The following is a 27,877-nucleotide window of genomic DNA, read 5'->3' as shown; positions in this document are numbered from 1 at the left end:
GACTCCCCGTCCTGGTTCATGCCACCCCAGTGGGCTCAGGCACTGAGACCTGTTCAAAGCTCCATGCAGCCTGCAAGGCTTCCAGGCAGATCATGTGTTCTCTTGTTTCCTGCCACCGCCAGCCGAATTTCCAAATGCAGTGGCAGCACCCACTTTCTAGACGCTCTTAGCCAAGAAGGCAGCCCTGGCCACTACAATAAATCCTGTCAGAGTCTCATGGCAGCGAGCCTACTGTCACCTCTGACACTGCTAGAGACCTGGGCTGCAAGACCACCTGCAAATACCCAGTTGGCCAGCCGGACTCTTGGTGGACACTCTGGTTCTGCAGCTCTTAGTCTTGACAAGGAGACTCTGAGAACCATAAATGTCCTTTCAGAGAACAGCAGCACCAGGAGGAGCCTCAGCTTTCCACGATCAACCAAACATCACTGACACAGCTCAGCAGTACAGCCCTAGGCCTGCCTGCTTCTAGCTCCCCACATCTGACCCCCACTGATGGAGGCTGGGCATTCCTGGTGTCTGTGTGCATCCACGTATTCGTGTGCTCCTCTGCCAGCAGACTCGACCCTTGGATCCATAGAGGAGGCAGCCTGCTATGAACATGACTTACAGAAACGAACCAGGAAGCAGCAGCAGAGGCCCCTGAGCAGCCGGTGCCCCAAAGTTTCCCTGCGCGGGGTGGGGCAAGCAGACAGGGAGAAGGAGTTGGTGAATCTCAGAGCCTTACAGAAGACAGCACTGTTACTGTGCGAGGCATGAAGACAAGGATGACAGTCCACGCTGAAGTGGGAGTGACATCCATCCAGGAATGTCCCGTGGGTTCACCTCCCCCACATCACTACCAATATGGCACAGCACACCTGGGAGACATCTCCGTGGCACTTCTCAGGTGTGACACAGCTGCACTGTTATTCAGTATTGGCTGTAAGGCCACTGGAGAAAGGACAAGGGACACCAGTAAGCAGCAGTGAGATAGACGGGGCCCTGTGAGTGACATGGCTCAGGTGTGGCATGCAGTCAATACTGGAGCCCTGCTAACACATGCCTGGCTATTGGTCCTTCTGCCAGTATTGAACTGGGCCCTTTTGGGTGCCAGGCTCACTCCCCTGACTGCATAACATAGCCAATGACTTTCCAGAGAAGCCCCAACATCTAAGCTAAAGTGCGTCTTGCCCATGTGGGAACTCTCACATCCTCTGATTCCCCCAGCAGTTACATACACATCTCCATCTCTCTAGACCTAAGGTCCGGAAAACACCTTAGTTCTTACCAAGCTCACATGTCTCAAGCAAGCCCTTTGTATCACACTAGGAGAGCTGATTCCTTGATGAGGCCCAAGGCATGCTGTTCTGTTCCAGGGATCAGCCAGCAGAGTCCTGGGGATACCTGAATGTATTTTGGAAGTATATAAAAAGTAGCTATATTAATCTTTTGCACCAGGCTAATTTTTGTTTGTTTGTCTTGAGACAGGATCTCACAGTATAGTCCAGGCTATCTTTGAACACGTAATCTTCCTGGCTCACACACTAAAATTTTTATAGCTGTAATTAGACAAAACACTAAACATCCAGTTTTTCCTTTATACTTTTAAGAACAGACAGCATGGGTACCATCTGAGGCCCAGGGGTTTCACTCTGTCTATCATTGTGAGCAGGTCCCTTTGCCTCCCTGTAAACCACATGATTAGACCAGATCTGTGGTTCTCTAGCTGAAGTTCTATAGGACACTTGGGGGGGAGGCTGCTGTTGTTGGGGGAAGATCAGCCAAACAGGCAGAGGACCCATTGGCCAATGATGATCACGCACTCACACAATACCTAAAAGAATACAGAAATGCCTAGACAGTTCCTCTCCTCTAAGACAGAGCTATCCACAGATCACAGACATGAGGTGTTGGGCTCACCCTGGAACCAGAGAAGAAGCCACTGGGGACATGGCCCCCGTCAGTTCTGCGTCTGTCCCTCTCTTCTGGCTGAAGGCCTTGTCTACATCACATGCTTGGTATGATGTCCCCAGCACTGTGCCTAGCTCTCACCAGGCATCCCCACAGTTCTCTGTGCCACCAAATGTACTAAGACAAAAAGAAAAGTCAAAGGTCATTATTGGCTAAACCAATCAAAGACACAAAATGTCTCTATTGTCTGCACACATATACCCAGTTAAAACTCCTACTAAATAAGACCTGGAAAATTGTAAGGGCTGGCTTGATGTAGGGTTTAATTTAACACTTTTGATTTTTTTGTTTTGTTTTGTTGTTTTCTTTCTCTTGGGTAACATCCTGGAAGATGGGTCTAAGTCATCCAGGTCTAGCTTTTGCATCCCTTTTGATGTGATTGGATGGGATGGAGCTACAAGCGTGTTGCTAGGTAGTGTTTTCATCCCCATTGGTTGACAGGAGCCCAGTGATCCCCAGCTGCTGTGGCTGTAGCCAAAAGGGACCTTTGACTTTGAGTCACCTTCCAGCTGTTACAGATTTGGCTCCTAGAGGAAGGAACAGTGTTGATTAAAGGTCTTTCCAGTCATGCAGAATTGAGCCCAGCAGTAGTATTGAGTTAGCTCTTCAATACAATGAAAGGGACTCAAAGAGGGTCCTGACTTGGGACTGTGCCTTGGGACTGCAGGCTACTTCCAGGGCTTCTAGGACTGCACCATGGCCACCAGCAGTCCCATCAACAGATGATCAGCGTGCCTCTGGTCATCCGAAGGGCAGATATGCCTCTGGGTGCAAATGCGCTTCCGAGGGTAGAGTGTCCACTGATTTCATTTGTTTTTCAAAGGAAGACTCTCCAAACAGGGTAAAGAGCTCTAATGTCAACCAACTCCCTCTTGGAAGATGGAGAGACCAAGGTTCAGAGAGGGAAAACCACCTGCCTAAGGTCACGCATTGGCTTATCTCATTATATTCAAGTATCTTGACTCCTAGCTGAGCCCTTTCTAGTATATTCTGCCGCAACCCTGGGCTGGTGGGAAGCAGGGCCTGGCCTTGATGAATGTGCTCGAGAGGAAAAGAAAGCAGCAGTTTGCCACACTGTCCTGAGCTGAGGCACGGAGTCACTGTGAAGTGTCCTAGGCATATTGTTCAACAGGGGACATGGGGATGGACTTGCTGGATGTGCTCTTCCTTAGATACCCATAGTGATCCTGTAGGAGGCCGCCACAGTCCCTCCCAGCATGGGCAACTGGGCTTCTGGGAACTCGCTGCAGCCATTCCTAACCTGCAGTGGCTGGGAAGGCCACACAGAAAGGGACACAGTAATCAGTGTGTGAACATGTCACCGTCTACCAAACCTGGCCGCTCATTCCAGATTCACCTGCTCACAGAGGTCTTTTCCTACCACCCGATTTCCATCACTCAAGTACCTCACCCTTTCCCATGATGCACTGCATGCCCCACTGTGGACACTCCGTATCTCCCGCTCCTCATGGAGGAATGTGACCGTGGACACTCTCTGGGTGGTCACTGGTACCTAGCCTACGGGTTTGTAACAGTTTGTGTGGGGACCATGTCAGATGCCATGAGTCCCAGCAAATCTTCCCCACTCTCAGAAAAAAAAGAGGAAGGGGGTTACTATCAATGAGGGGCAGTTCCTCTCTTTGGGAGGTGATCCCAGGACACATTATGAAGGGTAGAGACTGAGAAAGGGGAGGAAGGGGCCAGGGAGAGCTGGCCTGGCCCAAAGATTGAAATAAAGCAGTAACATTAGGACAGCTTACTGCTTGCCTGTGCAGGTCAGGTAGAATGTTCCAGCAAGGCTGGTCATACTGAGGACCTCTGTGAAGAGAACGTATCCTTCTTACAGGTAAATGAGTCCCCAAGACGCAGCATCTCCAACCCTGGACAGCTTCACAGATTCTAAAGTAGGATCTTAATGGTTTCAAGGTCCCACCTTTGCCTTTGTAAGTGTGGACAGGAAGGACGAAGGAGGGGGTGTGACTTTGGAGACAAACTGCCAGGGCTGGCACAATCTGGCTTGGTCCAGACTCTGGACTCCCAGCTCTAGAGCTTCCAGCCCTGGGCAGCCTGCTCTCTGCCCAATGCCTGTCTTTATGCAGCTTTGACATCTAGCCAAGGGGCACCTCCCAGAATACAATGTCAGTTAAAAATAAAACTAAAGGCACCAGCCCTGCCCTGCAGCAGTCTGCTTCTGAGGACACATAGGGAACTCAGAGCTACCACTTAGGGACTTGCTGTAAGGAGGACACAGCCAAGGGGGTACAGATACCTTGTGACACAACCCGGGACAGTGTGGTCCCTGAACTAAAACTAGCCTCCATTGTATTTGTGCTTACCTGCCTGATGCAGACCCCTGTGAGGCCTGAGGTGCCACCTGCACTTACTGTGTGAGATCTGGGGACCCTGCACCCTTCTGAATTAAACATTAAATGACATTTAAAAAAAAAAAACTTTATAAGTTCAAGACAAAGCTGGGCTCTATAGAAAGTCTGACCAGCCTGGACTACATAGAGACTCTGAGGCCAGCCTGGGCTAGATGAAGAATCCTAGCTGATCCTCCATGTTCCCAAAGGCAACCTGTGGAGAAGCCTTGAGCAAGATTGTGTGTGACCCTGGCAACCACCCACCTCTGCAGAAAGTTGGAGCCAGGATCCCTTCACAGTCTCTCAAACCATCTGGGAGAGATGTGACCACAGCGAAGGCAGCCCCCATGCACTGGTGTGATCCAGCCTGCTCGTCACTGGGTGACCGGAGCTGGATTCCCTGGAGGTGAGGGGGGGAAGGGGTCCTGACACAGAAAAGCCCAGGGCTCACTGGACAAAACTTTATTTCTCTTGTCTGCCACTCTCCTGATCCAGGAATGGGAGCCGCTTTTGAGAGCACACCAGAAATCTCAATTAGGGCAATCTGATTCCAAGTTGAAGAAGCTCCATTTGGACTTCATTAAACAAACAAAAGGATCAGTGTTAGTTCTTAGTACTGAAATCCTGGTGGACAGCAGGAGTGGTTCGACCCAGGGGTTCAGCCTATCCCATCAGTATCAAACAAGCTCATTTTCCCTTCATCTTCTCCCTGTCTTTCTGGGTATATTACCTTCACCCCTAGGCTTTCCTCCTGGCTACAATACAGCTACACCAGCTCCAAATTTTACCCTTTCCTTCCCCCAGGCCCTGAAGAGCGAAAGCTCCCTTTATTCTAGAATCCCAGGCAAGTCTTCTCACTGGTCTTACGTGGGTTACACACACAGCCTAAATCTGGCTACTGTGGCATCAATTGGTTCATGAGGCTTTAGGCTCATCCAGGAACAGAAGATAGGCTCAGTCACACCCCTGACAATGGTGACAGTGACATCTCGGGAAAACGAGAAGGCTGCTGTTGTAATGAGAGAGTCACTCATTGGTTCTCAGCTGCTTGGCCCTGAAATAATTACACAGAAACCATATTAAATCACTGCTTGGCCCATTAGCTCTAACTTCTTATTGGCTAACTCTTACATCTTAATTTAACCAATTTTCATTCGTCTATGTATCACCACGTGGCAGTGGCTTACCGGGTAAACTTTCCAGCATCTGTCTCTGTCGGCTGCTTCATGGCTTCTCTCCAACTCCACCCTTCTTTCTCCCAGCATTCACTTTAGTTTTCCCTGCCTAGCTCTGTTTCCCTATAGCTCTGCTCTATGCCCAAAGCAGTTTCTTTATTAACCAATGATATTCACAGCATACAGAGGGGAATCCCACATCAGGCTGCTCCACAAGAGAGGGGAGAGTATGGAGTGGTATCCATGGGTGAGGACCACAGTGCACATCAGGGATGCTGAACCCCATGCCTTCACATCTAATCACTACTTAACCTCACCACAGCCTCCTCCTGCTTTGTGAGAAAACTAAGACACAAGGAGTTGAGGTAGATATCCCAAGGTCATCAGATGGATTAGGGAATTAAGTCCAGCTTGCGTAGCTCCAGTCTCTCGACTCCTTACTGACCCCCAGATCCCCCTCTATCACATGTGCACCCCAGATGGTCCCCTCACCATGGACACAGAGTCAGCATCTAATTTCGTATGATGGACTGCAGAGCTAAGACTGCTCCTAACAGTCACCAGTGTCTAGGGATGCAGCTCAGTTGGTAGTTTGCCTGGGTTTGATTTCCCAGGTCTATAGGAACTATGTTTGGAGGTATATGACTGCAACCCCAGCACTAGGAGGCAGAGCCAAGAGAATCACCCCAAGTTTGAAGTCAGCCAGGAATATAGAGTGAGACCCTGTCCTAAAAAAAACAAACAAACAAACAAACAAAAAACCCACAAAAACAAGCTATCTGCCCAGGGATGAAAATTTAAGTTGACACAAAGTCCTGGTACAGATGCTTACAGCACTTTCTTCATAATTGCTGAGAGGTCCTTTAGCAGGGAGTGGACACACACTAGTCCATGCTGGATGGAATACTCCATTCAGTACTTTGACATGGAGCTGGAAAGTCTACCTCTGCCTAGCTCTTCTGTGAACTGGGGTCTCTTACTTGACTTGGCACTGACGGACTCCACTAGGCTGGAGTCCTGGGGATTTCCCTGCTTCTGCCTCCCCAACACTGCGAGTGTTTTGCATGTGGAGCTCTGTCCCAGCCCCACTGAGTCCTGGTTACAACAGGTTCTGGTCTCAGCCAGACACATTTCTGTGAAGAGACCCTACAATGCTAGTTTTCTCTTCACAGTTTGTCTGTGCCATACAGCACCCTCCCCTCCCCCTCCAGCCCCAGTGCAGGAAACGATGACAGGAACGGTCTCCCCTCCAGGACTGATGACAGACACAAAGAAGACAGTCAGGAACCAGAAACAGGCCCATCCACTCCTGGCTGAACCCCACTATCAGCTTGCAGCCTGGACCTCTGGGATTCACTTTCCCTTGCCCCATTGGGACTCTGACAACTAGAAAGGCAGACCAGAGCCTTGGTCCCCTGAGTTCCTGTTTCTGCTAGGTGCACATTCAGCCGCTGGAGTGAAGATGAAACCCAGAGATGGCACTGTTCAGAGACTGCTGAGGTCCAGAAAAGTTCCCACAGGCCAGGCCTGCAGGAAGAGGGCTGGAAGCTGACAGCACCTGAGAAGCCCTGCAGGAGTGTGCCAGGATATGCTACATCGGCTCCCAATTTAAATATGCTGCTGTCAGCAAAACTTCACCCAGGGGGATCAGGCCAAGAAGACTTCAACAGACTCCATCCCCTAGACGACAGAGTCGAGAGAAGGGAGCTGGGCAGATGGCTGCAGAGGGAAGGATCGGCGGGCCCATAGGTACAGCCAGGGGACGACGAGTACTTCTTGGCAGATCACAGCAGAGTTAATGTCATTTTGAATAACTTGTTTACTCAGTGATTATGTGATTAATGGGTCCTGCAGGCTCAGGGACATAAAACTGAAGTACAGTGGCTGATCCTGGCCACCGTCACTACTGCGGTAAGAATAGTCAATCAACTTAAGTTGTCTCTCAGGGTAGTAAGTGGGCAGTAAGTGGGCTAATGAATAGATGTGGGGTTTCCAGAATCTTCCCCTCTGGAAAATTATAAGCATGAGAAATGATTTCAAAAGCAACATGAAAAAGGTTACCAGCTTCCTGTGTCCCTTCTCTCAGCCAGGGGCCTTTGTCTTGTGCGCTTCTGAGGACTCAGCTCTCTCCATGGCAGCCCTTCTTATTCTTCTGCCCGTTCTATGACCTTTCCTTACCCCATGGCCCTGGCTCTATCTGTGACCTCTCCAAGCAGATGTGACTGGCAGGGGATGCTGATCTCCACAGCAGCCGGGAGCTGCAGAACAAAGGCAGGGACAGCTGAGCCATGAGAAAACTAACAATGAGCCCTTCCCGGTCTTCTTCTTCTAAGTCAGCAAAATAGGACTCAGAGAGGTTGAGTCAAATCCAAGGTCATGGTAAAGAATTCAGCAGCCCTGGCTGGCTACTGAGATGGGAGAGTACAGACAGCGGGCAGCCCTCACAGTTTTCTTCCAGAAGGTTCGCCTCACCCTGTAGGGATTACATCTCTCCTGCAGAGTTCTGCACAAGCATGAGGGCCTAAGCTTGGTCCCCAGCACCTAGGAACAGTGAGGTGGCTCAGTAGATAAAGGTACCTGCCTTCAAACCCAGTGACCTAGGTTCAGTTCCCTAGACCCACATGGTAGGAGGGAATCAACTTCCTGAAAGCTGCCCTCTGACTTCCACTTGTGGGAGGTCATGTGTATGTCCACCCCCCCACACACACATACATATATACATGTTTTTAAAAAATTAAAGCATTGTGGCAGCGCCTACACTGGGGAGTGGAGACAGGAGGGTCCCAGGGGTCAACGGTCAGCCAGGCCACCCCAGTCACAGAACCCCAGGACTACATGAGAGACCCTGTCTTAAAACATGGTGGAAGCGATTGAGGAAGACCATCTAAGTGTCAACCTCTGGTCTTGCCTGCACCTGCACACACAGGCACACACACACAAAGCATCTATTTGTCGTCTACATCTGGGTGGAGACACTTCATTTAAAATACCTCTCGGTTCCACCCATTTTCCTACAAATGCCATTGCCTTGTTCTTTCCAGCTATCCATAATTCCATTGTGTCTATGTCCAGTCCTCAGTTGACAGACATATAGACCGGCTCCATTTCCTGACTGTTGTGAAGAGAACAGCTATGAACACTGACATGCATGTCCCTCTTTGGGAGGACTCAGACTCCTGGGTAAATATCCAAGGGTGTACAGCTGGTCTATAGGGATGTGGTTTTTTAGAGACAATCACCATACTTATTTCCTTAGTAACTATGGAAATTTTCCATCCCAGAGGGATTAAAGGGGAAGGGTTAAGACAAACAAAAAGGCAACAAAATACAAGCAACAGGGAAAGAAAATGAGGCTGGGGCAGAGGTGAGGTGGGGGGGGATGAGACCGACAGGTGGACAGAGGGTTGTGGGAAGGAAGGAAGAGGATCCACCAATCAATCAACTTTTCTGTACCAATCTAAACTAAATATATATATTGGTTTTTTGAGACAGGGTTTATCTGTGGCTTTGGAGCCTGTCCTGGAACTAGCTCTTGTAGACCAGGCTGGTCTCGAACTCACAGAGATCCGCCTGCCTCTGCCTCCCGAGTGCTGGGATTAAAGGCGTGCGCCACCACTGCCCGGCTAAACTAAAAATATTAAAATATATCACGGTGTTCTGTATAATTTATGCACAGTCTGGCATGGTGGGAACTAGACCTGACATATGGCTCTACCGAATGGTTTCTGCCCCTGCATGCTTCGGCTTCTCTCAGGATCAACTGTAATACAGAGTGAGGTATGATGGGTATAGAAGTAGCTGTCATGCTGGGTTGTAATAGAATTTCTCTAGGGAATAATGGAATCTATGCATTAGATACACATGGATTTTCTACCATGGGTATCTTGATCTGCCGCTGCTTGACTGCAGATGTGTGACCTGTGGGCATAGGGACTGGTGTCTCTCTTTGCAAGTCTACTAGTAAATACACAGGCTCAGCGACCGGCCATGGGGACACAGGGAGGAGAGACCAGCCTGGTCCTGAATAACAGCCTTGGTAGAAGTCTTCTGTATCCGTTAATGGTCAACAGAGAGAACAAGAGGCTAACAAGACACACAGTCTCAGAGTTGCCAGAATGGGCAACACTGTTGTGGAGGCTGGGGAGTCATCTAATTGGCTACCTGAATACCTGGGCTGCTCAGTTTAATCCCAAAGCTAGAGTACCAATAGTCTAAGCCCCTGGTCCCAGTCTGAAGGCTCAGGAACCAAAGCACTTGTGCCCACATCTGAGAATGCCAGCTCATACCATCTAGCACTGCTGCTCCATTCAGCCATATCCCGCACATGTCCCTCTTCACCCACACCAAGTCAAATGCCGGTCCTCAGAACTGCTTTAGATGCCCAGGACACAAGTGTGTCCCTTAGCTGGCCATGTTCCCCCAGAACACTAGATATCAACTTCACTAGGCCCCTCTATGACAGCACTCTGACCCAGGACTGGGAAAGGAGAGGGATGCGAAGCACTTTGGATTGTAGAATGGGGGTACGGGACCAATACCAGCTCCCCAAACTTCAAAGCTGCTGTGCTCCTACCCAGGGTGACAAGGCCCCTGGTTCCCTGATGCATCTTCAGGCATATTTGCAGTGTTCCCCATCCTCCTGCATCCACCGTGACACCCTGGAGGGGAGGAAGCAGCGTTCACCCTGAAACCCAAAAGTGCTGGCTTCTCCAGTGGGCAGGGGGCTTCTGCAGCCAAGTGTCCCAGAAGAAGGACTCCTGGTGTCTGCTGCCACCCTGCACCCTTCAACATGGGCACTTAACCCACAGAACACCACAAGAGATGCCTCTGACTAGATGACAGGACCCATATGTTCCTAGTTCCCTGCCTAAGCCTTGGAAGGGAAGGGATTCAGGCCTCACAGGCAAGGAAACGCTCCCACCCTGGCCTCCTGCCCCAGCATTTGGCCCTACCAAGTCTGGTTTCGGGTGTGCTAACTGGAGTTCTGGAGGGCAGGGTCTGAGTGAGTACCCACCTGTGGTGGCATTGAAAGGCTCCCCACAATGACCCACTACCTCAATACACCCAAACAACAGACCACAAGAGAACAATTCTTTATTCAAACTAGACATACAAGAACTTCCATTCTTCAACCATTGGGTGTTTTAGGACCCCCCCCCCCATTAGCCTTGCCCTCACCCCACTATGCTCTCCACCTCCCCTTGCTAGGCTCCCAGTACGTCCTCCCATTGTGAGGTCCAAGTCCACTCGGATCCTTTTCCCTCGGAGTCTGATCAGTGCCTGAATTTACCCACCAGTGGCTTTGAGGGCCAGGCCCCCAGCCCCTGCATGTCCAGGAGGAGAGAGAGCTGCTGGCGAGCTTCCCTGTAGGGCACAGCCTGGGGGCAGGGAGGAGACAGGGTGAGTGAGGTATCTGTTGAGAGGGTTTGGGGGAGAGGAAAGGGCTGGAGAGAAGAGACGCCTACCTTGGCAGCCTCATAGGTCTTCAGAGAAAGGAGTTCGGGCTTCTCCAGAGCGCTGGCAACCTGGCGGAACGCCGCAAGAAAGGCCGCTTTGCAGAGGCGGGAGGGCGGCCCCATGCTGGCCCTGAGAAAGGACACACAGGGGTCACTGGGAAAGAGCAGGCAGGCCTACCCACGCCATTCACACTCTCCTACTCAGGGCCTGTATTACCAGAGTCACAGGAGGCCCCAGTTACCACAGTGCTCTTGCCTTGTGAGTCAGGGGACAGGGTTCCCTACCCATGAGCTCCCTGCTAAGGCTCAGTCCCACAGGGCCCTCCTCACTCAGTCTTCACGCGTCCGGTGGCCACATCAACAACTTCGATGTCAGGATCCCCCAGGCTCCAGTTGAGGCTGAGGCCATGGCAGGTGCTGGGCACCGGGTCAGAGGGGCCCACTAGGGGCCCAGCAAACAGGTGCAAGGTGGTACGGACATATGGACAGGGAAGACAGGACCCCAAGTCACTGTCCAGTTTAGGCCGGGAATGAATGGCCCTGTTCAGAGTTGGGGGGTCATGGCAGGGGTCAGCTGTGGGCAGAAAGCACAGGACATGGCCTGAGTCACCACATCCTCCGCACCACCCAGAGTCCATTCTCTGCCCTAGCACTTTGTGCCCCTCACCTAGGACAAGACTGGTGGCATAGAGTGGAGGCAGGAAGTGGGCCAGCAGCCCACCGCCCAGCCCAAGGACGGCCCAACGTGCCAGCTTGTCACTGGCAGAGAGGCAGCCCACATGGGTATCACGGAGGGCAGGAGCCACATAGGATACAGGTTTCAGCTGCCCACAGACATGGGCCTGCAGGCGGAAGGCTGGTCTGTGCAGGACACTGTCTTCTGAGGACAGTGGGAGGCTGTGATGGGGAGGGGAAGGGGGCAGAAGCCTAGAGTTAGGGCACTCTTTACACCCCAATTCCCCCACAATGAAACCAAGGGACTCCCAGGCTACAACACTTACTAGATATCGTGGGCTGCCCCTTTGGGGGTGTTGCTCACATACAGGTGCAGGAAGACCCCTGACTTGAGGGCGAAGGGGGGCCCAGGCCCAGGTTGGGGGGCCAGCACTGACCGCTCCTTGCCCTTAGGACCCCCCTGTGTGGCCAGCAGGAGCTGTCTGAAGAAGAACCTGGGAGTGACAGGCAGGGCGTGGGGTAGGATAATAATCCTAGGCAGCCTGCCTGCTGCAGAACCCACCTGACCACTCTGTTCCTCACCTCAGCAGGGCCCTGCGGGCAATAACCAAACCGTGACAGTCATGGAGCCTTCGACCTGAGAACTCCAGCCAGCCAGCACAGCTGCTGCTGCCTGTGCCCAGTGCCACCAGCTCGTAGGTCTCTTTGGAGTGACCAATGGTGCCTTGGACCTCTGTGCAGGAAGGGACAGAAATCTTAGGCCAGGATCCTAAGTGCTTGTTGGCAGAGCTGGGGTGGGGGCAGGGAAAATCCTACCCCTCTCCAGGACGACTGCTGCCACTGTTCCTTTACAGGCCTGGTACGGTGAGCTGTCACTCAGCAGGCGGTCCAAGCCGGCACTGACTACAGCTGCACAGCGCTGCTCATGGGTCAGGATGTTCTCTGCACAATAACCAGAGGACAGTGCAGGACCCACAAGCCATGCGCCCCCCACTTTTCCCTCTTGCCTGAGAGCAGACACCAGGCTTTGCGCCAAGGGCCTACCTACCTATGCTGAGGGAGGTAAGCAGAGACTGGCGGGGCGTCACAGGGGGCTCTGAAAGAGACAAGAGCAGTTAGTTGCATGGGTGCCGGATCTTCTCATCCTTTGGGAGGCCAAAAAAAGGAGGCAAAGTCTCCACCAGCAGCTGCTCTTGTGCTCCCTGGCTCCAGTGTGGAACATCAGAGCAGAGGTGGCACCTTTCTCCATGCTGATGCCCAGATGTGACTGTAGATCTACATACGCCTCACACGCCACACACACACATCCCACCATACACAAACACCTCACACACTCCAACCCCACACATCTCCAACCTCCAACCACATACACACCCCACCAGTCACCCCCACATACACACCCCAACACCCCCACCACACACACACCCAGTTGCTCACCCCAGTTGGGCCTTGGCTACCTGGTTTTTCCAGATGCTTCCGGATATACTGAAGGGCAGAGAGTGCTGCCTGCTGTTTGGCTTCCAACTTGCTTCTCCCTGTTCCCGCAGGACAGACCAACCCATCCAGTTCTGCACACACGGAGAATGAGGAGCTCGGACCTGGGGAAGAAATCTTAAGGAAGGAGGAGTCTCCTGGCCTTCGGCCCCAGCTCAACCACTTCCAGTAGGGATTTATCAACCTTAGCCTCCTCCTTTCCCTTACGCCTCCTCTTGACACCTGACAACAGATGCCAACCAGATCAATAAAGAGGTACTAGCACACTACGAGGGGACTCTTCAGACAGCAGGTGGTGTGTGTCTCTCCATGCTATCCCCATTGCGAACTCAACCTGGCTTTCACAGGACTTTCTGGAACAAGCATGAATGACAGGAAGGACTGGCACTTTGGGGGAGGAAGGAAAGGACCCAGAAGGACGTCCCCCACCCCATATGGGACAGCCACAAGACTCGGCCTTTTATTTTTCTCCACCAGGGCCCCTCCTCTTAAAAGATCTTTCTGCTCAACACTATCATCTCAGGTGTAATAGCAGGTTAAAAAAACAATCCCATCCGATCAAAGGATAAGAGCACACTTAAGTTCCTTCAGGTGTGTGCAGCCCTTTGGGAAAGTAGCACTCGCCATCAGCAAGGCTCAGTCTCCAACACAGGCAACTATGATTGCACGAAACTGGCCCTTTTCACCTGGGGTAGCCCATGGAGATGTTTGCTTAGCTGTAGCCTTGAAGGCATCATATTGTTCACGCTCTTTGCCTTGCTCCTTTGTACTGACCATACTGCATTAATCAGTAGCTCCTTCACCCTCTAACAAACACACCTGCCCCAGGTCCCACCTGTAGTCTGGTCCTCCAGGAAGGTCAGAGATATGCCTAGGTTAGCCACGCACTGGGTGAGCAGGGCCACCGCCTGGACTGGGGACGGGTCCTTGGGCAGAAGGCTGAGTACCCGGGCAGCCATAGGGAAGATGCCTGCGGGCCCTGCGCGCAGGACCGAGTCCCCCGGGGCCTTACGGGCCTCCCCGCGGGCCTCCTGCTCGTTAGCCACCCCAGGCTCAGGGGTTTCAGGTGCCTCGTCCCCAGCCTCCGTGGGCTCCTGGCCTCCCGAGGGCTTCCAGGGTCCGGGGCTGATCTGCAGCGATGCTGCCAGTCGAGGCTTCCTGCGCCCACCGTCGTCCACGCTCGCCATGGCCGGACCAGTACTCGTGCTGTGCCCTTTTTCACGTGGGGGCACGTGGCAAGGAGCTGATCATGAACTCCGCCTCTGCCTGGAGCCGGCCAATGACAGACTGCGGCGCTGTGATGGATGCTGCGATTAGCCAATGGGGAAGCCTGTTTCCTAGCGCTGCGGCTTGGACTCCTACCCGCCACCCGCCAACTTGCAGCACGAGGGCAGGTCTTGTGAGGGCACGCACTATATCAGCCTCTGCTCTTGACCCGTGGGAGTGGAAGGCTGAGTGTTTGCAGGCTTACCACCCAGGCCACAACCTGTACTTGCCCCCTTCCAGAAACGGGAGTCCTTGTTCCTTGCACAGCCTGGATTGGGGCTTTAAAACTTCCGCTGGGCCTTCTTGAAGTCAAACAAAAGTGTGAGCTAGCCCCAGATTAGCCCTTCCCTATCTCCCCCTCCCAAAAGGGACTTGCGTTGAGGTTGGAAAATATCAAAAGATGTCAGTTATTGGCCGGGCGATGGTGGCGCACGCCTTTAATCCCAGCACTCGGGAGGCAGAGGCAGGCGGATCTCTGTGAGTTCGAGACCAGCCTGGTCTACAAGAGCTAGTTCCAGGACAGGCTCCAAAGCCACAGAGAAACCCTGTCTCGAAAAACAAAAAAAAAACAAAAAACAAACAAAAAAAAAAAAGATGTCAGTTATTTAAAACGAGTGGGAGTGGCTGGCAAGATGGCTCAGCAGGCATTTGCCTCTAAGTCCAGGGACCTGAGTTCAATTCCCAGGGGCCCACATGTTGAACACAAAGACTCAATTTGCCAGAAGTTTACTGTGATCTCCACACACCTACTGTGACATGTTCACTCACACACATACACAGAAATGGAATTTTAAGTGAGGGGATTAAAGAGAAGGGGGATGAAAAAAAAATAAAATGAAGGCAGAGGTGTGGGCAATTTACATAATACCAGCTTTGGAAAGTGATGCCAGTGGCTTAGAACTACATAAATATTTGACCAGGTTAGACATTGCAGGCTTGTGTGGTTTTCTGTTTGTTTGTTTCAAGACAGAATATCTCTGTGATACAGTCCTTGCTGTCCTGGAACTCACTCTGTAGACCGGGCTGGCCTCGAATTCACTGAGATCCTCTTGCCTCTGTCTCTTAAATGCTGGGATTAAAGGTGTGTGCCACCACCACCCACCTAATCCGTTGACTTTAAAAGAATATATCTTGGATTACCCAGGCCAGCCCAGTGTAGCCACAACAATCCTTACTGGAAGAGAATTGTAGTATCATGAAGAGTCAAGCAGCCATTGTTAGCTTGAAGGTGGAGTGGGCATGTGCCATGAAATGCAGGAAGCTTCCAGAATCTGGAAAAGGCAAAGCACAGGGCTCTCCCCCTTCTCCAGAAGTCTCTGCTCACACAGTGGTTTGGGTCCAGTTGGGTCCCTGTTGGACCTCTGACCTCTGGAACTGTAAGGAATTGTATTGTGTTAGATTCTCTGTGACGGCTCAGAGCGGGAGCCAGGGACCTGACTTATGTGATCTTTAGGCTTTGTGTAGGCCTACACAGCTGATCCCAGCACTCAGAGGATTGAGGCCACCTGAGCTATACAGCAGGGCCTTGTCTCAAAATGAGGAGTCTGAAGTGTTTTTTGCATATGTGCACCCTAAAATAATTTTTAAAGAACTCTGTAGCCCAATTCTTAATCCCAAAGTTGTTGGCAAAAATGCCTTGTTTTTTATTATGTTATAAACACTCTTTTAAATCTGTGTCACCTAAACTATAGCAATGCTGCCTTAGGTCTTTTCACTTATGAAGAATGCATATTCAGATGACCTCATTGGCAAGGCTGTTCTTCAGGGGCAAACCTGTCTGCCAAGCCAGACTCGCATTCTCTCCGGAGCAGTCTGATGTCAGTTTTCAATTTGAGTAAGTATGCAGACACTGCCCTGAGAGAACCACCTCATCTTTCTTCCCTTGTCTGACTCAGTGTTTGGGACATGTTGGGGGTTGTGCCAGACAGACGAATTCTGCCCTTGACTTCTAAATTCTGTTTCTAAGCTTGAGAAATGAGAAAGCTGTGACCTAACCAATCGGTCAAAGTGTCCATGAAATGGAGCAACAGGACTGATGGGATTTTCTTTTTTCTTTTCTTTTTTTTTTTTTTTTGAGAAGACTTGTGCAACTATAACATATCTACAGAAGACTGTACAAGACCGTGCATGCTGAATAGGCCCTTGTGTTGTGGAATACAGTTCTCTGGGCATGGTATGTGTTAGTAATCAGGTGTCAGTACTGGCCTGGCCTTTGGGGTGCTGATAAGATATTGAAAGACCCCAACCCTAGTCTCCATCTTAAGATGTTTTTGTGATCAACTAGGGAAAAACAGGATACCTATGAGCGGCAGAAGCAGCCTTGAGATCAGCTGCACCTGCCAAGGAGGCAAAAACAGGATATCTGTGGGTGGCAGGAGTAGTCTTGAGAAAAACACCCAGTCTTTTGTGTATCAAAGCTCGGGAGGCAGAAACTGGCTGAAAACTGGCTTAATTTAGACTTGTTTTTGTTCTTAAGGTTCTGACAACTTGTTAACAGCTTTAAGTGCACAATCTATATAATTAATACAGGTTATATACGAACTATAAGGTATGCTGAACCAGAGAATACTGACAGTATACTGTACAATAGCCTTACCAGTTAGTGCTGTGGACCATTTCTACCAAAAGGAAATGCACTTGTTTTTATCCTGTTAGACTTGTTTTTGTCCTGATGTTGACCTCCCCCATATGTTAATTTGAGTTGACCAATGATGTTGCTGTTGCTATGGTTCCCTGTTATGTAACCCTGAGACCCTATAAATGCTTGCTGGAAAAATACCAAGGGGCTCATTCTCACTGGAGTAGTGAGTCCCTCGTTGGTGCCTTCGACATTAAAGAATCCTCTTGCTGTTTGCATCCATTGGCGTGGCTTATTGAATCTGGGGGATCCTTCCCTGAACCCTATAAATTAGGGTCTTTCAATATGTCCTCAGCTGCAGCCACTAAGAGCACCCCTGTGCACATTCACTACATTCGTTCCCTTTTAAAAGGTGGGCCTTGCTGGGTGGTGGTGGCATAATGCATTTAATCCCAGCACTTGGGAGGCAGAAGCAATCTCTGTGAGTTCGGGGCCAGCTACAAGAGCTAGTTCCAGGACAGGTTCAAAGCTACAAAGAAACCCTGTCGAGAAAAACAAACAAACAAACAAAAAACAGAAACAAAAAGGGTAGGCCTTGCCTACCTCCCATTTCTCTCTCCTTCTCTTTCTCCCCTTCCTCTCTCTCCCCCCCTCCCCTCTAATTCTCTGCCTCTCTGCCTGCCTCTCTCTGTGTATCTTTCTCTTCTCTTCTGCTGCTTCTGTCCCCAGAAGCTGGTCTCCCCCCTGGCCTTTTCCCTTTTTATGTTCCCTTTCCCCTAATAAAAGACCCTTCCACGTGAGTTCTGTCGCGTGGCGTCTTTCTCTCTCTTTTCAAAAAATCACAACGATATGACCATTTCCATCTTGAGGAGACCAGCTGTGCACACCTACATGTGACCCTCCCTAGATCAAGCCTAATAGAAAGAGGCCCTCTTCTGACATTGTAGCTCTTCCCTCCCCTCTTATCCCAGCTGCACACAGTCCTGCCCAGCTGCAGAGTGTCTCGGCAGGTGCTGGAGTGTCTATAGTAGATGGAGGGGTGACTAAAGGGTGGGGGCTCCTATCTATGTGTCTATGCTTCAGTGGGGCTTTTGGGTAGCACAGCTGTTTGGGGGATCATTCACACACCTATAAATAACTCCAATGAACTTATTGGTTCACTGGGCTGAACTTCAAGAGGATAATTTCTTTGGGCCTCCACTGTCTTCTTTATTGAAGTGAATGGGTACAGACTCCTGGGGAGTGACACACACCCCATGAGCGGCACTCAATGAAGACACAGACCCCCTCATCTCACGAAGCCCTTCCTCGTTCTCCTATCCTCCTCCTCCTCCTGCTTCCTCTCTCTCTCTCTCTCTCTCTCTCTCTCTCTCTCACTCACTCACTCTCTCTCTCTCTCTGGTCTTTCGAGGCAGGGTTTCTCTGTAGCTGGCCTCGAACCCACAGAGATCCGTCTGCCTCTGCCTCCTGAGTGTTGGGAGTAAAGGTGAGTGCCACCACCACCCAGCCTATTCTCATCTCTTAAAGGAGCTTTCTTCCAGGGCCTCCTGCAGGGCATCTGCTGTCTCCCAGCTCCTTCCAGCTTGGCACCTATTCTAGGGCAGCACTCCATGAGGGACAGTGATGACTGTGCTTATGAAAGGGAAGGTGGAAAGGGGCCATCCCATTCCAGGCACCTTCCAAACACAAACTGTATAGATGGAAGTTGACAATCCGCAAATTGATTTAAAAAAAAAAAAAAACAGGGCCTCATGTATTCCATTCTGGCTTCCCAACTTATTAAGTAGCCAAGAATGTCCTTGAACTTCTGGTCCCCCTGCCTCTTCTGAAGATTGCTGGAATTACAGGTGTGGGCTACCACTCACTTAAGTGGTGCTGGAACTCGAACCCAGGGCTTTGTGCATGCTAAGCCATCATCCTCCCAACTGAGCTTCCACTTCCCCATACACCTTACACATTGGTAATTCTTTTTTGTTGTTGCTGTTTTTCTTATTTTTTTTGAGACAGGGTTTCTCTGTATAGCCCTGGTTGCTGTGCTAACTGGCTCTATAGACCAGGTTGGCCTCAAACTCAGAGATCTGTCTGCCTTTGTCTTCCCGTTGCTGGGATTAACTACTACCTGGTGCGAACTGACCCTGTGAAACTATGGCTCTCGGAGTGTGGGCTATGGGTCAGCAGTGCTATCCCAGACCCACTAAGCTAAAAACTCAAGTGGGCCCAGCCAACTGTTTTAGCATGTCTCCAGTGGCTCCGGTGTACACTTAAGCTGCAAGGAGAATGATGCTAGTTTTTGATTGGACAGTGGTGCTAAAGCCACAGGCAGGGAATTCCTGTATTACCTGGTAATGGGAAAGACGTCGCCTCAAGCTCAGCCCTCACCTCTCTGACGTGGAGAATAGATGATAGCTTACTCTTCAGATAAACATAAATGAGCATGGTCGCACGTGATGACTAAAATTGGTCGTCAACTGAATATTTAGAATCAACTGAGACCTAAACTGCTGGGCACCCCTGTGAGGGATTTTCTTAATCAGATTATTTGAAGAAGGAAGATCTACCCTAAATCTGGGTCACGCCTCCTGGCAGCAGTACAGATAAAAGGATGTGAAAAAAAGAAACTTTGATTTTTTTTTTGCTTTCTTGCCCTCACTATCTCTGGCAAGACCACTTATTTATTTATGCCATTGCTGAGGCATTCCTTGGCCAGCATTTGAACCAACTTCTTTGGGATTCCAGCATAGACTGACAATCAGCAGCCCTCCAGGAATCAACCAGGACTCCAGCAGCCGACTGGGATTGCTGAGACATCCAGCTTCATGAACCGGCCAACTACCAGATTCTCACCTTTTTGGTCATGAGACAGCATTTTTGGACTACCCAGATCACAGCTGTAAGCCAATCTAATAAAATCTCCTCTATTCTATATTCATCAATCAGTTCTGTTACTTTCGAGAACCCCGATTAACACACCCAGAAACACATTCCCTGGATAACCTGCTACACCGAGGAGGCAGATTTATGAAGTTGTACTAGTTCCAGAACAAAGAAAATCATGACCCAAAGCAGTTTTCAAACACACTGGAGGGAACTCCAGGTGGGGAGGTTACAGTGAAGCTGGAGGATCTATGTTAGGTCTCAAGCCGGGCAGTGGTGGTGCACGCCTTTTATCCCAGCACCCGAGAGGCAGAGATAGGCGAATCTGTGAGTTCGAGGCCAGCCTGGTCTACAGCATGAGTTCCAGGACAGGCCCCAAAGCTACAGTGAAACCCTGTCTCGAACCCCCCCCCCCCCCAGCTCCTCGCCCCCCCCCCCCCAAAAAAAAAACCTCTTTGAAGACATTCTTGAATTCCAGGTGTATGGACGAAAGTGGTCAGTGAGCAAAGCCACGCATCCTAAATTTGATGTGAAAGGCAATTTACAGGCAGAGTCCAGAACTCGGTGCCTCTGAGTTTGAACGTGTCCCTCAAAGCACCCAGGTGCACATTGGAGTTTGAGAACTACAAGCCAGTCCAGCCGTATCTGTAAAAGCAGATTTCGGATTTACGGCCAATAAATTCAGTGCGTGGCTAATAGGGGGTGCTCGGTGCTTGCTGAGCGAATCAGTTTAAGCTTCACAACACTTCTATGAGATAGGAAGTTAATGAAGCAAAGGCAGGATCAGCCAACACCGGCACGAACGCAACACCTCAGGCGCCACGACCACGCCAATCCCTTGTCCGCCAGGCAGGTGGCGCTGGAAGACGCTGGGAGGCCTTGCTGAGGGCGGGATTTCCTGTGTCTCGGGAGCACTTCCGGCCTGGTCCGGAAAACAGTTATGTGCGGCTGTGGAGTCTCCAGCCTTCAGGACTGAGGAACTGATGAGTGACGCTCCGGCTCCTTTTTGGCTCCCGGATCAGGTGAGACTGTCGCCGGGAAACAGCATGGTCTGCGCGCGGGAGTGACGTGAGCACGTGGCGGTTCCGCGTGGCTACAGAGACCCGCGGCAGGCGGGCTCCAAGCGTCCAGGTCGTTTGCCATGAGGGAGGGAGGTCTCGCGGCCGGGGCCCCACACCGACTCCTCAGACGCCTCAAATTCCGGGCCTTTATTCCGCACCCAGCAGGCGCTAGTGTTCAGGAGGTGCTCTTGTTGCTGGTGTTCAATTTAAGTTTTCTAAAAACGTGGGCCGAATAGCAGCTAATGCTTCTAGCGCGACCCTGCAGTACAGTTGTAGTGCGCCCCAGCCCTAAAGTTATTTTCGTTGCTACCCCATAATTGGAATTTCGCTGCTATGAATGGTAATGTAAATATCGGTGTTTTCTTACGGCCTTAGGCGGCCCATGTGAAAGAGGGTTGAGAACTGCCGTTCTAGAGAGTTCCTACTTTTATTCGATCCACGGGCGTTTTCAGAGAAGCCTATGAGTGGGAAGACAGGAATAATAAGCAGCCCTTGTCCCCAGAGGGGTGGAGCCTCGTCTGCCCTGCCACTATCATGCAGGGCGATTATCCCACGGCTTTCTCCACACACTCTTATGTATGCCCTGTGGCTGTCTTTCTCTCTGGCGTTTTCCGTGCCTCAGAGCCTTTTACACTCACTGGTCATTCTCCCTGAACCCTCCACCCAGATGTGCAGACCTCTTGCCCTGACTACCCTTAGAAAGATCTCACCTGTCCATCAATGCCCTCCCCTGTGATGGGGGACTGAGCAGTTTTCCTGAGGCCCTTACTCCCTGGCATTAGGTTACAGAGTCTGGTTTTTACCTCCCCTGAGGCACCGTTCAGACTTCTAATGAAGGCGTGTGTGTGATGATAGATCCCTTCTCTCCAGGATGGATTTCCCCAGCTCCCTCCGCCCCTCATTGTTTATGACTGGTCCTCTTGGCATGACTGACGGCCCTGACCTGTCCTTCATGTGCAGCTGGAGAGATGCACTCACCATGCCTGGGTCTCAGCCCCCGAACTGCAAGGTGAGAATTGAAATAGGGCCCTTCCTTTGGTCGTGTTCCCCCCACATCCGTCACACCCAGTGGCACAGGTTTGGGAAAGAGTGCCAGGCAGGTGCTGCTCCTGGTGTCCCCAGACCACCCTACTATCCAGAGAGGGTCACTCAAGAGAGCCTGTGATTCCTCTCTTCTCCGTCTCCCTCCCCAGGTTCAGCAGGTATTTATTGGCCGGTGTTTCTATGCCAGGGTCCTTACAGCCCAGCGTGGAGAACTTAGGCAACCCTTCCTCAGGAACTGCCAGCTCAGGTGGGAGAGCTTGTACCAACATGTAGACCGGGTATAGTGTGGCCTCGGCTCTGCTGGACCAGTGGAATGGCAGGAACTGCCGGCATCTTGGGAGGGACATTGTTAGCTGCCCAGCTGCCTTGTAGAACTGAGTACTTACAGAAGAGGGGGTCAAAGAGGGGGTGTTGAGAGAGGGGGGTGTTCTTGGACCTGTGTGACAGGGGAGCCTTGCTGGTGCCTGCCGCGAGCCTCGCTAGCCTGCTGGATAGTGGGACTCTTAAGTGAGTAACCAAGTTAGAGCACAGTGGGCTCCAGACGGGCAGTAATGCTTCCTTCTCTGGAAGCTGGTGCAATTGGCGTTCAGAATACAGATTCCGGAGGTGGCTGCCTAGGTTTGAATCCATGCCTTCTCCTGACTGACTCTCACCTGGGGCAAGGGACAGCAACCTCATGCTTCTTTTTCTACATCAGTGAAGTGAGCAGCTTCGCAGAGCTGTCACTAGGAGCGAGTGAATTGTAGCCTGGAAGTGCACCCCTGCCGTGCTATAGCTGTCCTATTCCCCTAGGACCGGACAGTGCCATTGGTCAAGAACCTGCTGTGGGAGCCAACGACACCAGGACCCCTCCCCTTGCTGCCTCCTGGTCCTGGTAAGGGCCTCTTTCTGGGCTCCCTCCAAGGACCTCAGCCCTCCGCCCCCCCACACACACACACAGAGAGAGAGAGAGAGAGAGAGAGAGAGAGAGAGAGAGAGAGAGAGAGAGAGAGAGAGAGAGAGGTATTCTAGGCCCTGGATACCTACAGATACTATTGCGTTCCCATGCCTTCTCAGATTCTGACCTCTCTCTTCCCTTAGATCCCTGGGAACCTGGCATGACCCCTCGGGACCTCCTTTTCCGGGGAGGTCACCGCTACCAGTTCCGACCTCAAGTTGGGCTGGATGTCACTGAGCAGGTGAGTGGTCCCTGGGTGGGATTGTGCTGCACAGCCTGGGCTGTGCTGAGTGACACAGCCATTCCCCCACAGCTTAGCCGCTTCCTGTGGGACCATGGGGACATAGCCTTTGCACCCCTGGGAAGGCTCATGCTGGAGAACTTCAGATTGGAGGGAAACAAGGTAAGTAAGTGCCATTGGCTGGGTAAAGGGTCGGCCGCCTCCCTGGTGGGTCCCGGGGTTGCAAACCTGACAGGCCTTCCCTGCAGGGCTACTCGAAAAAGATGACCATAGTCAGCGTGAAGAGGCTGCTTCAGGACCTCGGTGGACACCAGCCCTGGGGGCAAGTAGCCAGTGAGAAAGTAGCCATGGATAGGCCTGGCTGGTGGTGGGAATGTGGAAGGATCTGGGACACAGACCAAGGTCATGAGGGAGTTCACACAATCCCCCGCTCCAGGCAGCTTGGTGGATCTTAGGCACAGCCACATCCAGGTGTTCAGAGTGCTGTCAGGGCTCTCTGTTTTCCCATCCACTTCCCTCTGACTGACTTAATTCAGGTAGCAACAGGATGGCTTCTTATTCCAAGGAGTGAGTGCCTGAAGTAGCACAAATCATAGAAAAGACTCGTTGGCCTGGCTGGAGCCTCAGCTGTCTGTGGGCCACTCGCTAGGAGGGTTTGGGTTCCAGGAACTGGGTAGGGTGTATTCTAGGTAGTTATGACAGAGGCTGTCTGCTTGTCCTTCGCTGTCCCAGTGCCATCCTCTGCTGCTCTGTCCCAGGTGTCCTTGGGCTTTCCTTAGCCACCGGCTCCGTCGCTTCTCCATCCTTGGGGGTCCTGTCCTGAGCAGGTCAGTGTCCATGCTTCTGGGCAGGCTGCTGCATGAAGAGCTGGCTCTGCGGTGGGAGCAGTTGCTGCTGGATGAGGCCTTCACTGGGGGTGCCTTGGCCTGGCTCCCTGGAAGGACAGCACGGGTTGGACAGCTGGTCTACCCTAGTGGAGGTGCCCTGGACAAGCTGTGTATCCTTTCTCATTTGGTGGGGATCCTGAGACCATCCACAGTGGTCCAGGGGAAGTGTGAGATGGGTGACCAGAGTGCATCCCGATCCTTAACCAGGGGCTCAGATTTCCAGGAGGTCAGTGTGAACTCAGGTGGCAATCCCCGGGTCTTTGAGGACCCTGGGCATATCCAGCTGCGGGGACCTGTACGGCAGGTGGTGACCAGCACTGTCCAGGGAGAAAGTGAGATTCCTTCCCCTTCTTCCTTCCTCCCCTTCTTCCCTCTTGTCTAGCTGTTTACCACCCCGCCGTACATACACTGCAAGCCTAACCTTTCTGTCCTCCCCAGCATTCCTGGCTGTCCGCTCTGACTACCACTGTGCCATGTGGAAGACTGACAAGCAAGGGCCGCCAGCACCCCTGAAGGTGCTGCAGGTGGAAAAGGGGGCCACTGGTGTTAGCCTCAGGTGAGAGATGTTGGCCTCCTGGCAAGGACAAGGGGCTGGAAGAAGGGCTGGGTTGCTGGATCTTAACACAGCACCCTGTGTCCTGCAGCCCTCACCTGCCAGGAGAGATGGCTATCTGCAGCCGTTCTGGAACTGTATGTCTGTGGACCCCACAAGATGGGTAATTTCCCTTTCCCCTGAAACCTTCCACCCCAAAGCAGTACTATGGCCTTCTCCATGGCTCAGTCCTCTTTCCCTCCATCCCCCCTCAACACCCTTGTAACCCCAAGCCCCACCAGGACCACACCCATGACCTGCCTTCCTCCTCAAGGCTGCAGCTAGTCTACAAGGACCCTGAGACGCTTGCCTTTCGTGATCCTTCTCCCTGGCGCTGGGCAGACTTCACTGCCCACCCCCGGGTGCTGACCGTGGGTGACCGCACAGGTGTGAAGATGGTTGATATTCAGGTACTGGTGTGAGGGGGCAAGAAGCAAGAGAGTCGGAAGTGATGGGCTGCAGGAGGCCCATCTTCAGCCTGAGACTCTGGCTGACCATGCTGTACTCTCTCTAGGGACCCCCAGGCTGTGGGCTGCTGCTGTTCCGTGCCGGAGCTGAGGCCGCTTGCCAGAAAGGAGAGCGGGTGCTGCTTGCCCAGTACCTTGGGCAGCCGGGTACCACCTGTACTCCTCTGCATCTAATCTGCACCCAAGTGAGCAGCAGCCTCCTCCCTGGGCTGACTCAGCCTTCTCCAGAGCTGCTGCCAGCAGGCCTGATGCACAGCCATAGGAATCTGGGAGTGTTGGGTCCCTATGCATCTCACTAGGACAAGCAAACTGGGTCATCTGCAGAATCAGATGAGAACGTGGGAGGAGGCAGAAGGTGACTGTAGCTCGCTCAGGCTCCCAGGTGGCACAAGAGTCTTCCACTGGGGGCAAAGTTTTCTTCATGCCTCTAATGAGAACCCTTCTGGGATAGTGCTGCATGCCTAGGAAGTACATGTTCCAGATTTGGTAGGCCAAGTTGAGCAGGACTTGAAGGCTGATGGGAGGGCCCTCCTCTGGGTGTTGGGTTAGAAAGGGTTATTGGAAGACTGGTGCCAGGCATCAGCCATGCCCACCTCTCTTCCTTCTTCAGTTCTCGATCTACCTGATGGATGAGCGCCTCCCCCTGGTGCCAATGCTCAAGTGGGACCATGGTCTGCCATCTTCTCCCCTGTTTGCTCGCCTGCTACCTCCAGCTAGCCCTGGCTTCCCACGGCCCCTGCTACTGGGGGGCCAGGGTGGACAACTTCAGCTGCTGCATATAACAGGTCAGCCAGGAGGGAGGGAGGCTCATGGAGACAGGCTGGGGCTGGGGCTGGGGCTGGTATACCTAGCTCTCTGTCCTTCCTCCAGGAGAGGGCCCCTCCATGCCCCAGCTGGCAGGGCCTCCTCAGTCTCTGCCCTCCATCGTCGACTCCCTCTCCGCCTTTCCCCTACTGGAACCCAGGAGGCAGCAGCAGCTGCAGGAGCGTCTGGAGGCACCAGTCATAGGTGCGATGGGCAGAAGGGGCTCGGGGCTGCTGTGGGGAGGTGCTGCCAGGCCCTATAGCTCTTCTCCCTCCCTGTCTAGGTCTGGCTGCTGCTCCACCCTGTGCCTCTGTCCCGACGCTGCTGCTCTTCCAGCTCTCGGCAGCTGGAGACATCTTCTACCAGCACCTACGCCTCCAGTCAGCCTCCAGTCTTGGAGAAGGATCACTGGATCACCCAGCACCAGAGGGCCCTGCACCCAAGGCAACAGCACCTATGGATCAGTCCTCTTGGACCCCTCAGGCCAGTGTCCGCTGCAGCCGTTGGGCGGAAGCCCTGATGGAGCTGTCCCCTACTTGTCCAGTGTGGGCTGCCCCCACCTTTTCCCACCGCCGTTTTTTGGGCCACATGGAGCAGCAGAAAAGCCAGCCCATGTCACAGAAGCTCCGAGCAGCCATGGCCAAGGGACAGCTCTTGCGACCTGAGGATCTGGGTACACTCCCCAGGGCAGAGCCACCCCCTGCACCTCAGTGCAGCCAGCAGGATGAGCTCACTGAGCGCTTGGCAGAAGCCTGGGAAAATGGGGTAGCTGCCTGGTGGAAAGGGCACCGAGGTCAGACCTCAGGGTCCCAGACACAGACCAAGCGGCCTAAGCGCCGGACTCAGCTGTCCAGCACCTTTTCTTCCTCACTCACAAGCTACTTGGACATCCCGGATACCAGCAGCCCCTCTTGTAGCCAAAACCTTTCTACCTCAGAGGCTGGGCCCCAGCCCCCAGGGACCCAGCCCTCCCAGGAGTTGACACAGGAGCTGTGGACGGAAAGTGTGCAGCGTGAACGTCAACAGACACTCCAGGACTACATGGCCAAGGTGCCACTTCAGAAGGACACTCCAGGACCTGTGGCTACACCTCCTTCCCAGGCTTCCAGCCTCCGGGCCATGCCTTTGAGGCGGCAGGCACCTGTCCTGTCTGGCTCCCATCCTCCCCAGAAGAAGTCACGGATGGGCTTCTGAGTGTGGACAGCCATGCCTGAAAACCTAGCCCTCATCCAGGAGCCTTGCACCGAACTCAGCCAGTACGGTCTCCAGGACAGAGCCTCTACCTCCCAAGGACAGTGTGCCCAGCTGAAGGAATGGGGAACAAGTCTGTTTTGTGTGTTTGATGGCAGGTTATTCCAGAGCTCCGGCTACAGAGGCTCCCTCGGGGTCACCTATCCCAAGTCTCTGGGGACTCATCCAGTGTGAGCTCCGTGGAACAGCAGCAGACTGTGGCCAGGGCCAGCTCCTGCGCTGGGGATCTGGTCTGGTTACACCTCCCAGGGCAGCTTCACCCCTGCCCCCTGCATCTCAGATCAGTGGAGCTGATGGAAGTAGAGCCCTTGTGCCAGTCTTAGCCTCCTGTCCTCAAGGACAGTGGTGCTGGGGGCTGAGGTGGCCCATGTGGGTCAGCAGCTACTGTCGGGGGCTGTTTGTGACAGTCCACATGGGCTCTGTAGGAGTTGATGCTTTGACTCTGGCTCAGGGACCGAATAAACCCATCCACTAGCCGGGAGCCGGATGTCATATGAGCAGAGATCTTGTCTCAGTGCCTTTCCATGCTGATGTGTAAAGCCCTGCTACCTCCACCTTGGGGATACACACAGCACAGGGTGTGGGTGGAGTCTCTGTTCTCATCTGAACGGGGCCTGACTGGCAGCCCAGTAACATGCTGACTTGTGTGGGTCTTAAAGGGTTTATATAATTATGGGATCTGTAACCAGGGAAACGGATGCACTGGGTACAAGGCACACAGATGTGGCTGCAGAGCAAGTGCCATGCAGGGTCCCAAAG

General features: G+C 52.5%; 2 protein-coding genes across 5 annotated transcripts; one reads left to right on the top strand and one right to left on the bottom strand.

The window, feature by feature from the left end:
- Positions 1–10,764: 10,764 nt before the first annotated feature.
- Positions 10,765–14,303, bottom strand: Adad2 (adenosine deaminase domain containing 2). The gene is made up of 10 exons (XM_038312197.1): positions 13,952–14,303; positions 13,080–13,220; positions 12,671–12,718; positions 12,439–12,564; positions 12,205–12,355; positions 11,949–12,116; positions 11,615–11,844; positions 11,278–11,521; positions 10,957–11,077; positions 10,765–10,869 (listed from the first exon to the last, which is right to left on the bottom strand). The coding sequence occupies exons 1-10, from the start codon at positions 14,301–14,303 to the stop codon at positions 10,765–10,767; spliced, it is 1,686 nt and encodes a 561-aa protein (XP_038168125.1).
- A 6,448-nt stretch (positions 14,304–20,751) lies between these two features.
- Positions 20,752–27,615, top strand: Taf1c (TATA-box binding protein associated factor, RNA polymerase I subunit C). 4 transcript variants are annotated; one of them, XM_038312661.1, is made up of 15 exons: positions 20,752–20,856; positions 21,766–21,904; positions 22,732–22,813; positions 23,020–23,117; positions 23,190–23,279; positions 23,366–23,439; positions 23,876–24,114; positions 24,220–24,336; positions 24,443–24,560; positions 24,649–24,720; positions 24,871–25,006; positions 25,111–25,248; positions 25,674–25,848; positions 25,934–26,071; positions 26,151–27,615. In XM_038312661.1, the coding sequence occupies exons 2-15, from the start codon at positions 21,767–21,769 to the stop codon at positions 27,059–27,061; spliced, it is 2,526 nt and encodes an 841-aa protein (XP_038168589.1). In that variant the 5' UTR covers positions 20,752–20,856; position 21,766; the 3' UTR covers positions 27,062–27,615. The 4 variants fall into 4 exon arrangements, with proteins under 4 accessions (XP_038168589.1, XP_038168590.1, XP_038168592.1 ...); XM_038312662.1 differs by lacking the exons at positions 20,752–20,856; positions 21,766–21,904 and adding an exon at positions 22,165–22,186; XM_038312664.1 differs by lacking the exons at positions 20,752–20,856; positions 21,766–21,904; positions 22,732–22,813; positions 23,020–23,117; positions 23,190–23,279 and having other exon boundaries at positions 23,396–23,450.
- The last annotated feature ends 262 nt before the right edge of the window (positions 27,616–27,877 follow it).

Source organism: Arvicola amphibius, chromosome 15 (genome assembly GCF_903992535.2).
Source record: "Arvicola amphibius chromosome 15, mArvAmp1.2, whole genome shotgun sequence".
In the NCBI taxonomy this organism is placed as follows: domain Eukaryota; kingdom Metazoa; phylum Chordata; class Mammalia; order Rodentia; family Cricetidae; genus Arvicola; species Arvicola amphibius.
This window is presented reverse-complemented; position numbering and strand designations above follow the sequence as displayed.

Bases quoted from the DNA above. Each gene is read 5' to 3' on its own strand.
- Adad2 (XM_038312197.1), bottom strand. From the start codon at position 14,303: ATGGCGAGCGTGGACGACGGTGGGCGCAGGAAGCCTCGACTGGCAGCA. The intron at 12,565-12,670 runs GTAGGTAGGCCC...GTTATTGTGCAG, and splicing joins GCTTACCTCCCTCAGCATAG to AGAACATCCTGACCCATGAG. The intron at 12,356-12,438 runs GTAGGATTTTCC...CTTCCTGCACAG, and splicing joins AGCAGTCGTCCTGGAGAGGG to AGGTCCAAGGCACCATTGGT.
- Taf1c (XM_038312661.1), top strand. From the start codon at position 21,767: ATGGATTTCCCCAGCTCCCTCCGCCCCTCATTGTTTATGACTGGTCCT. The intron at 23,118-23,189 runs GTGAGTGGTCCC...ATTCCCCCACAG, and splicing joins GGCTGGATGTCACTGAGCAG to CTTAGCCGCTTCCTGTGGGA. The intron at 24,721-24,870 runs GTAATTTCCCTT...TTCCTCCTCAAG, and splicing joins CTGTGGACCCCACAAGATGG to GCTGCAGCTAGTCTACAAGG.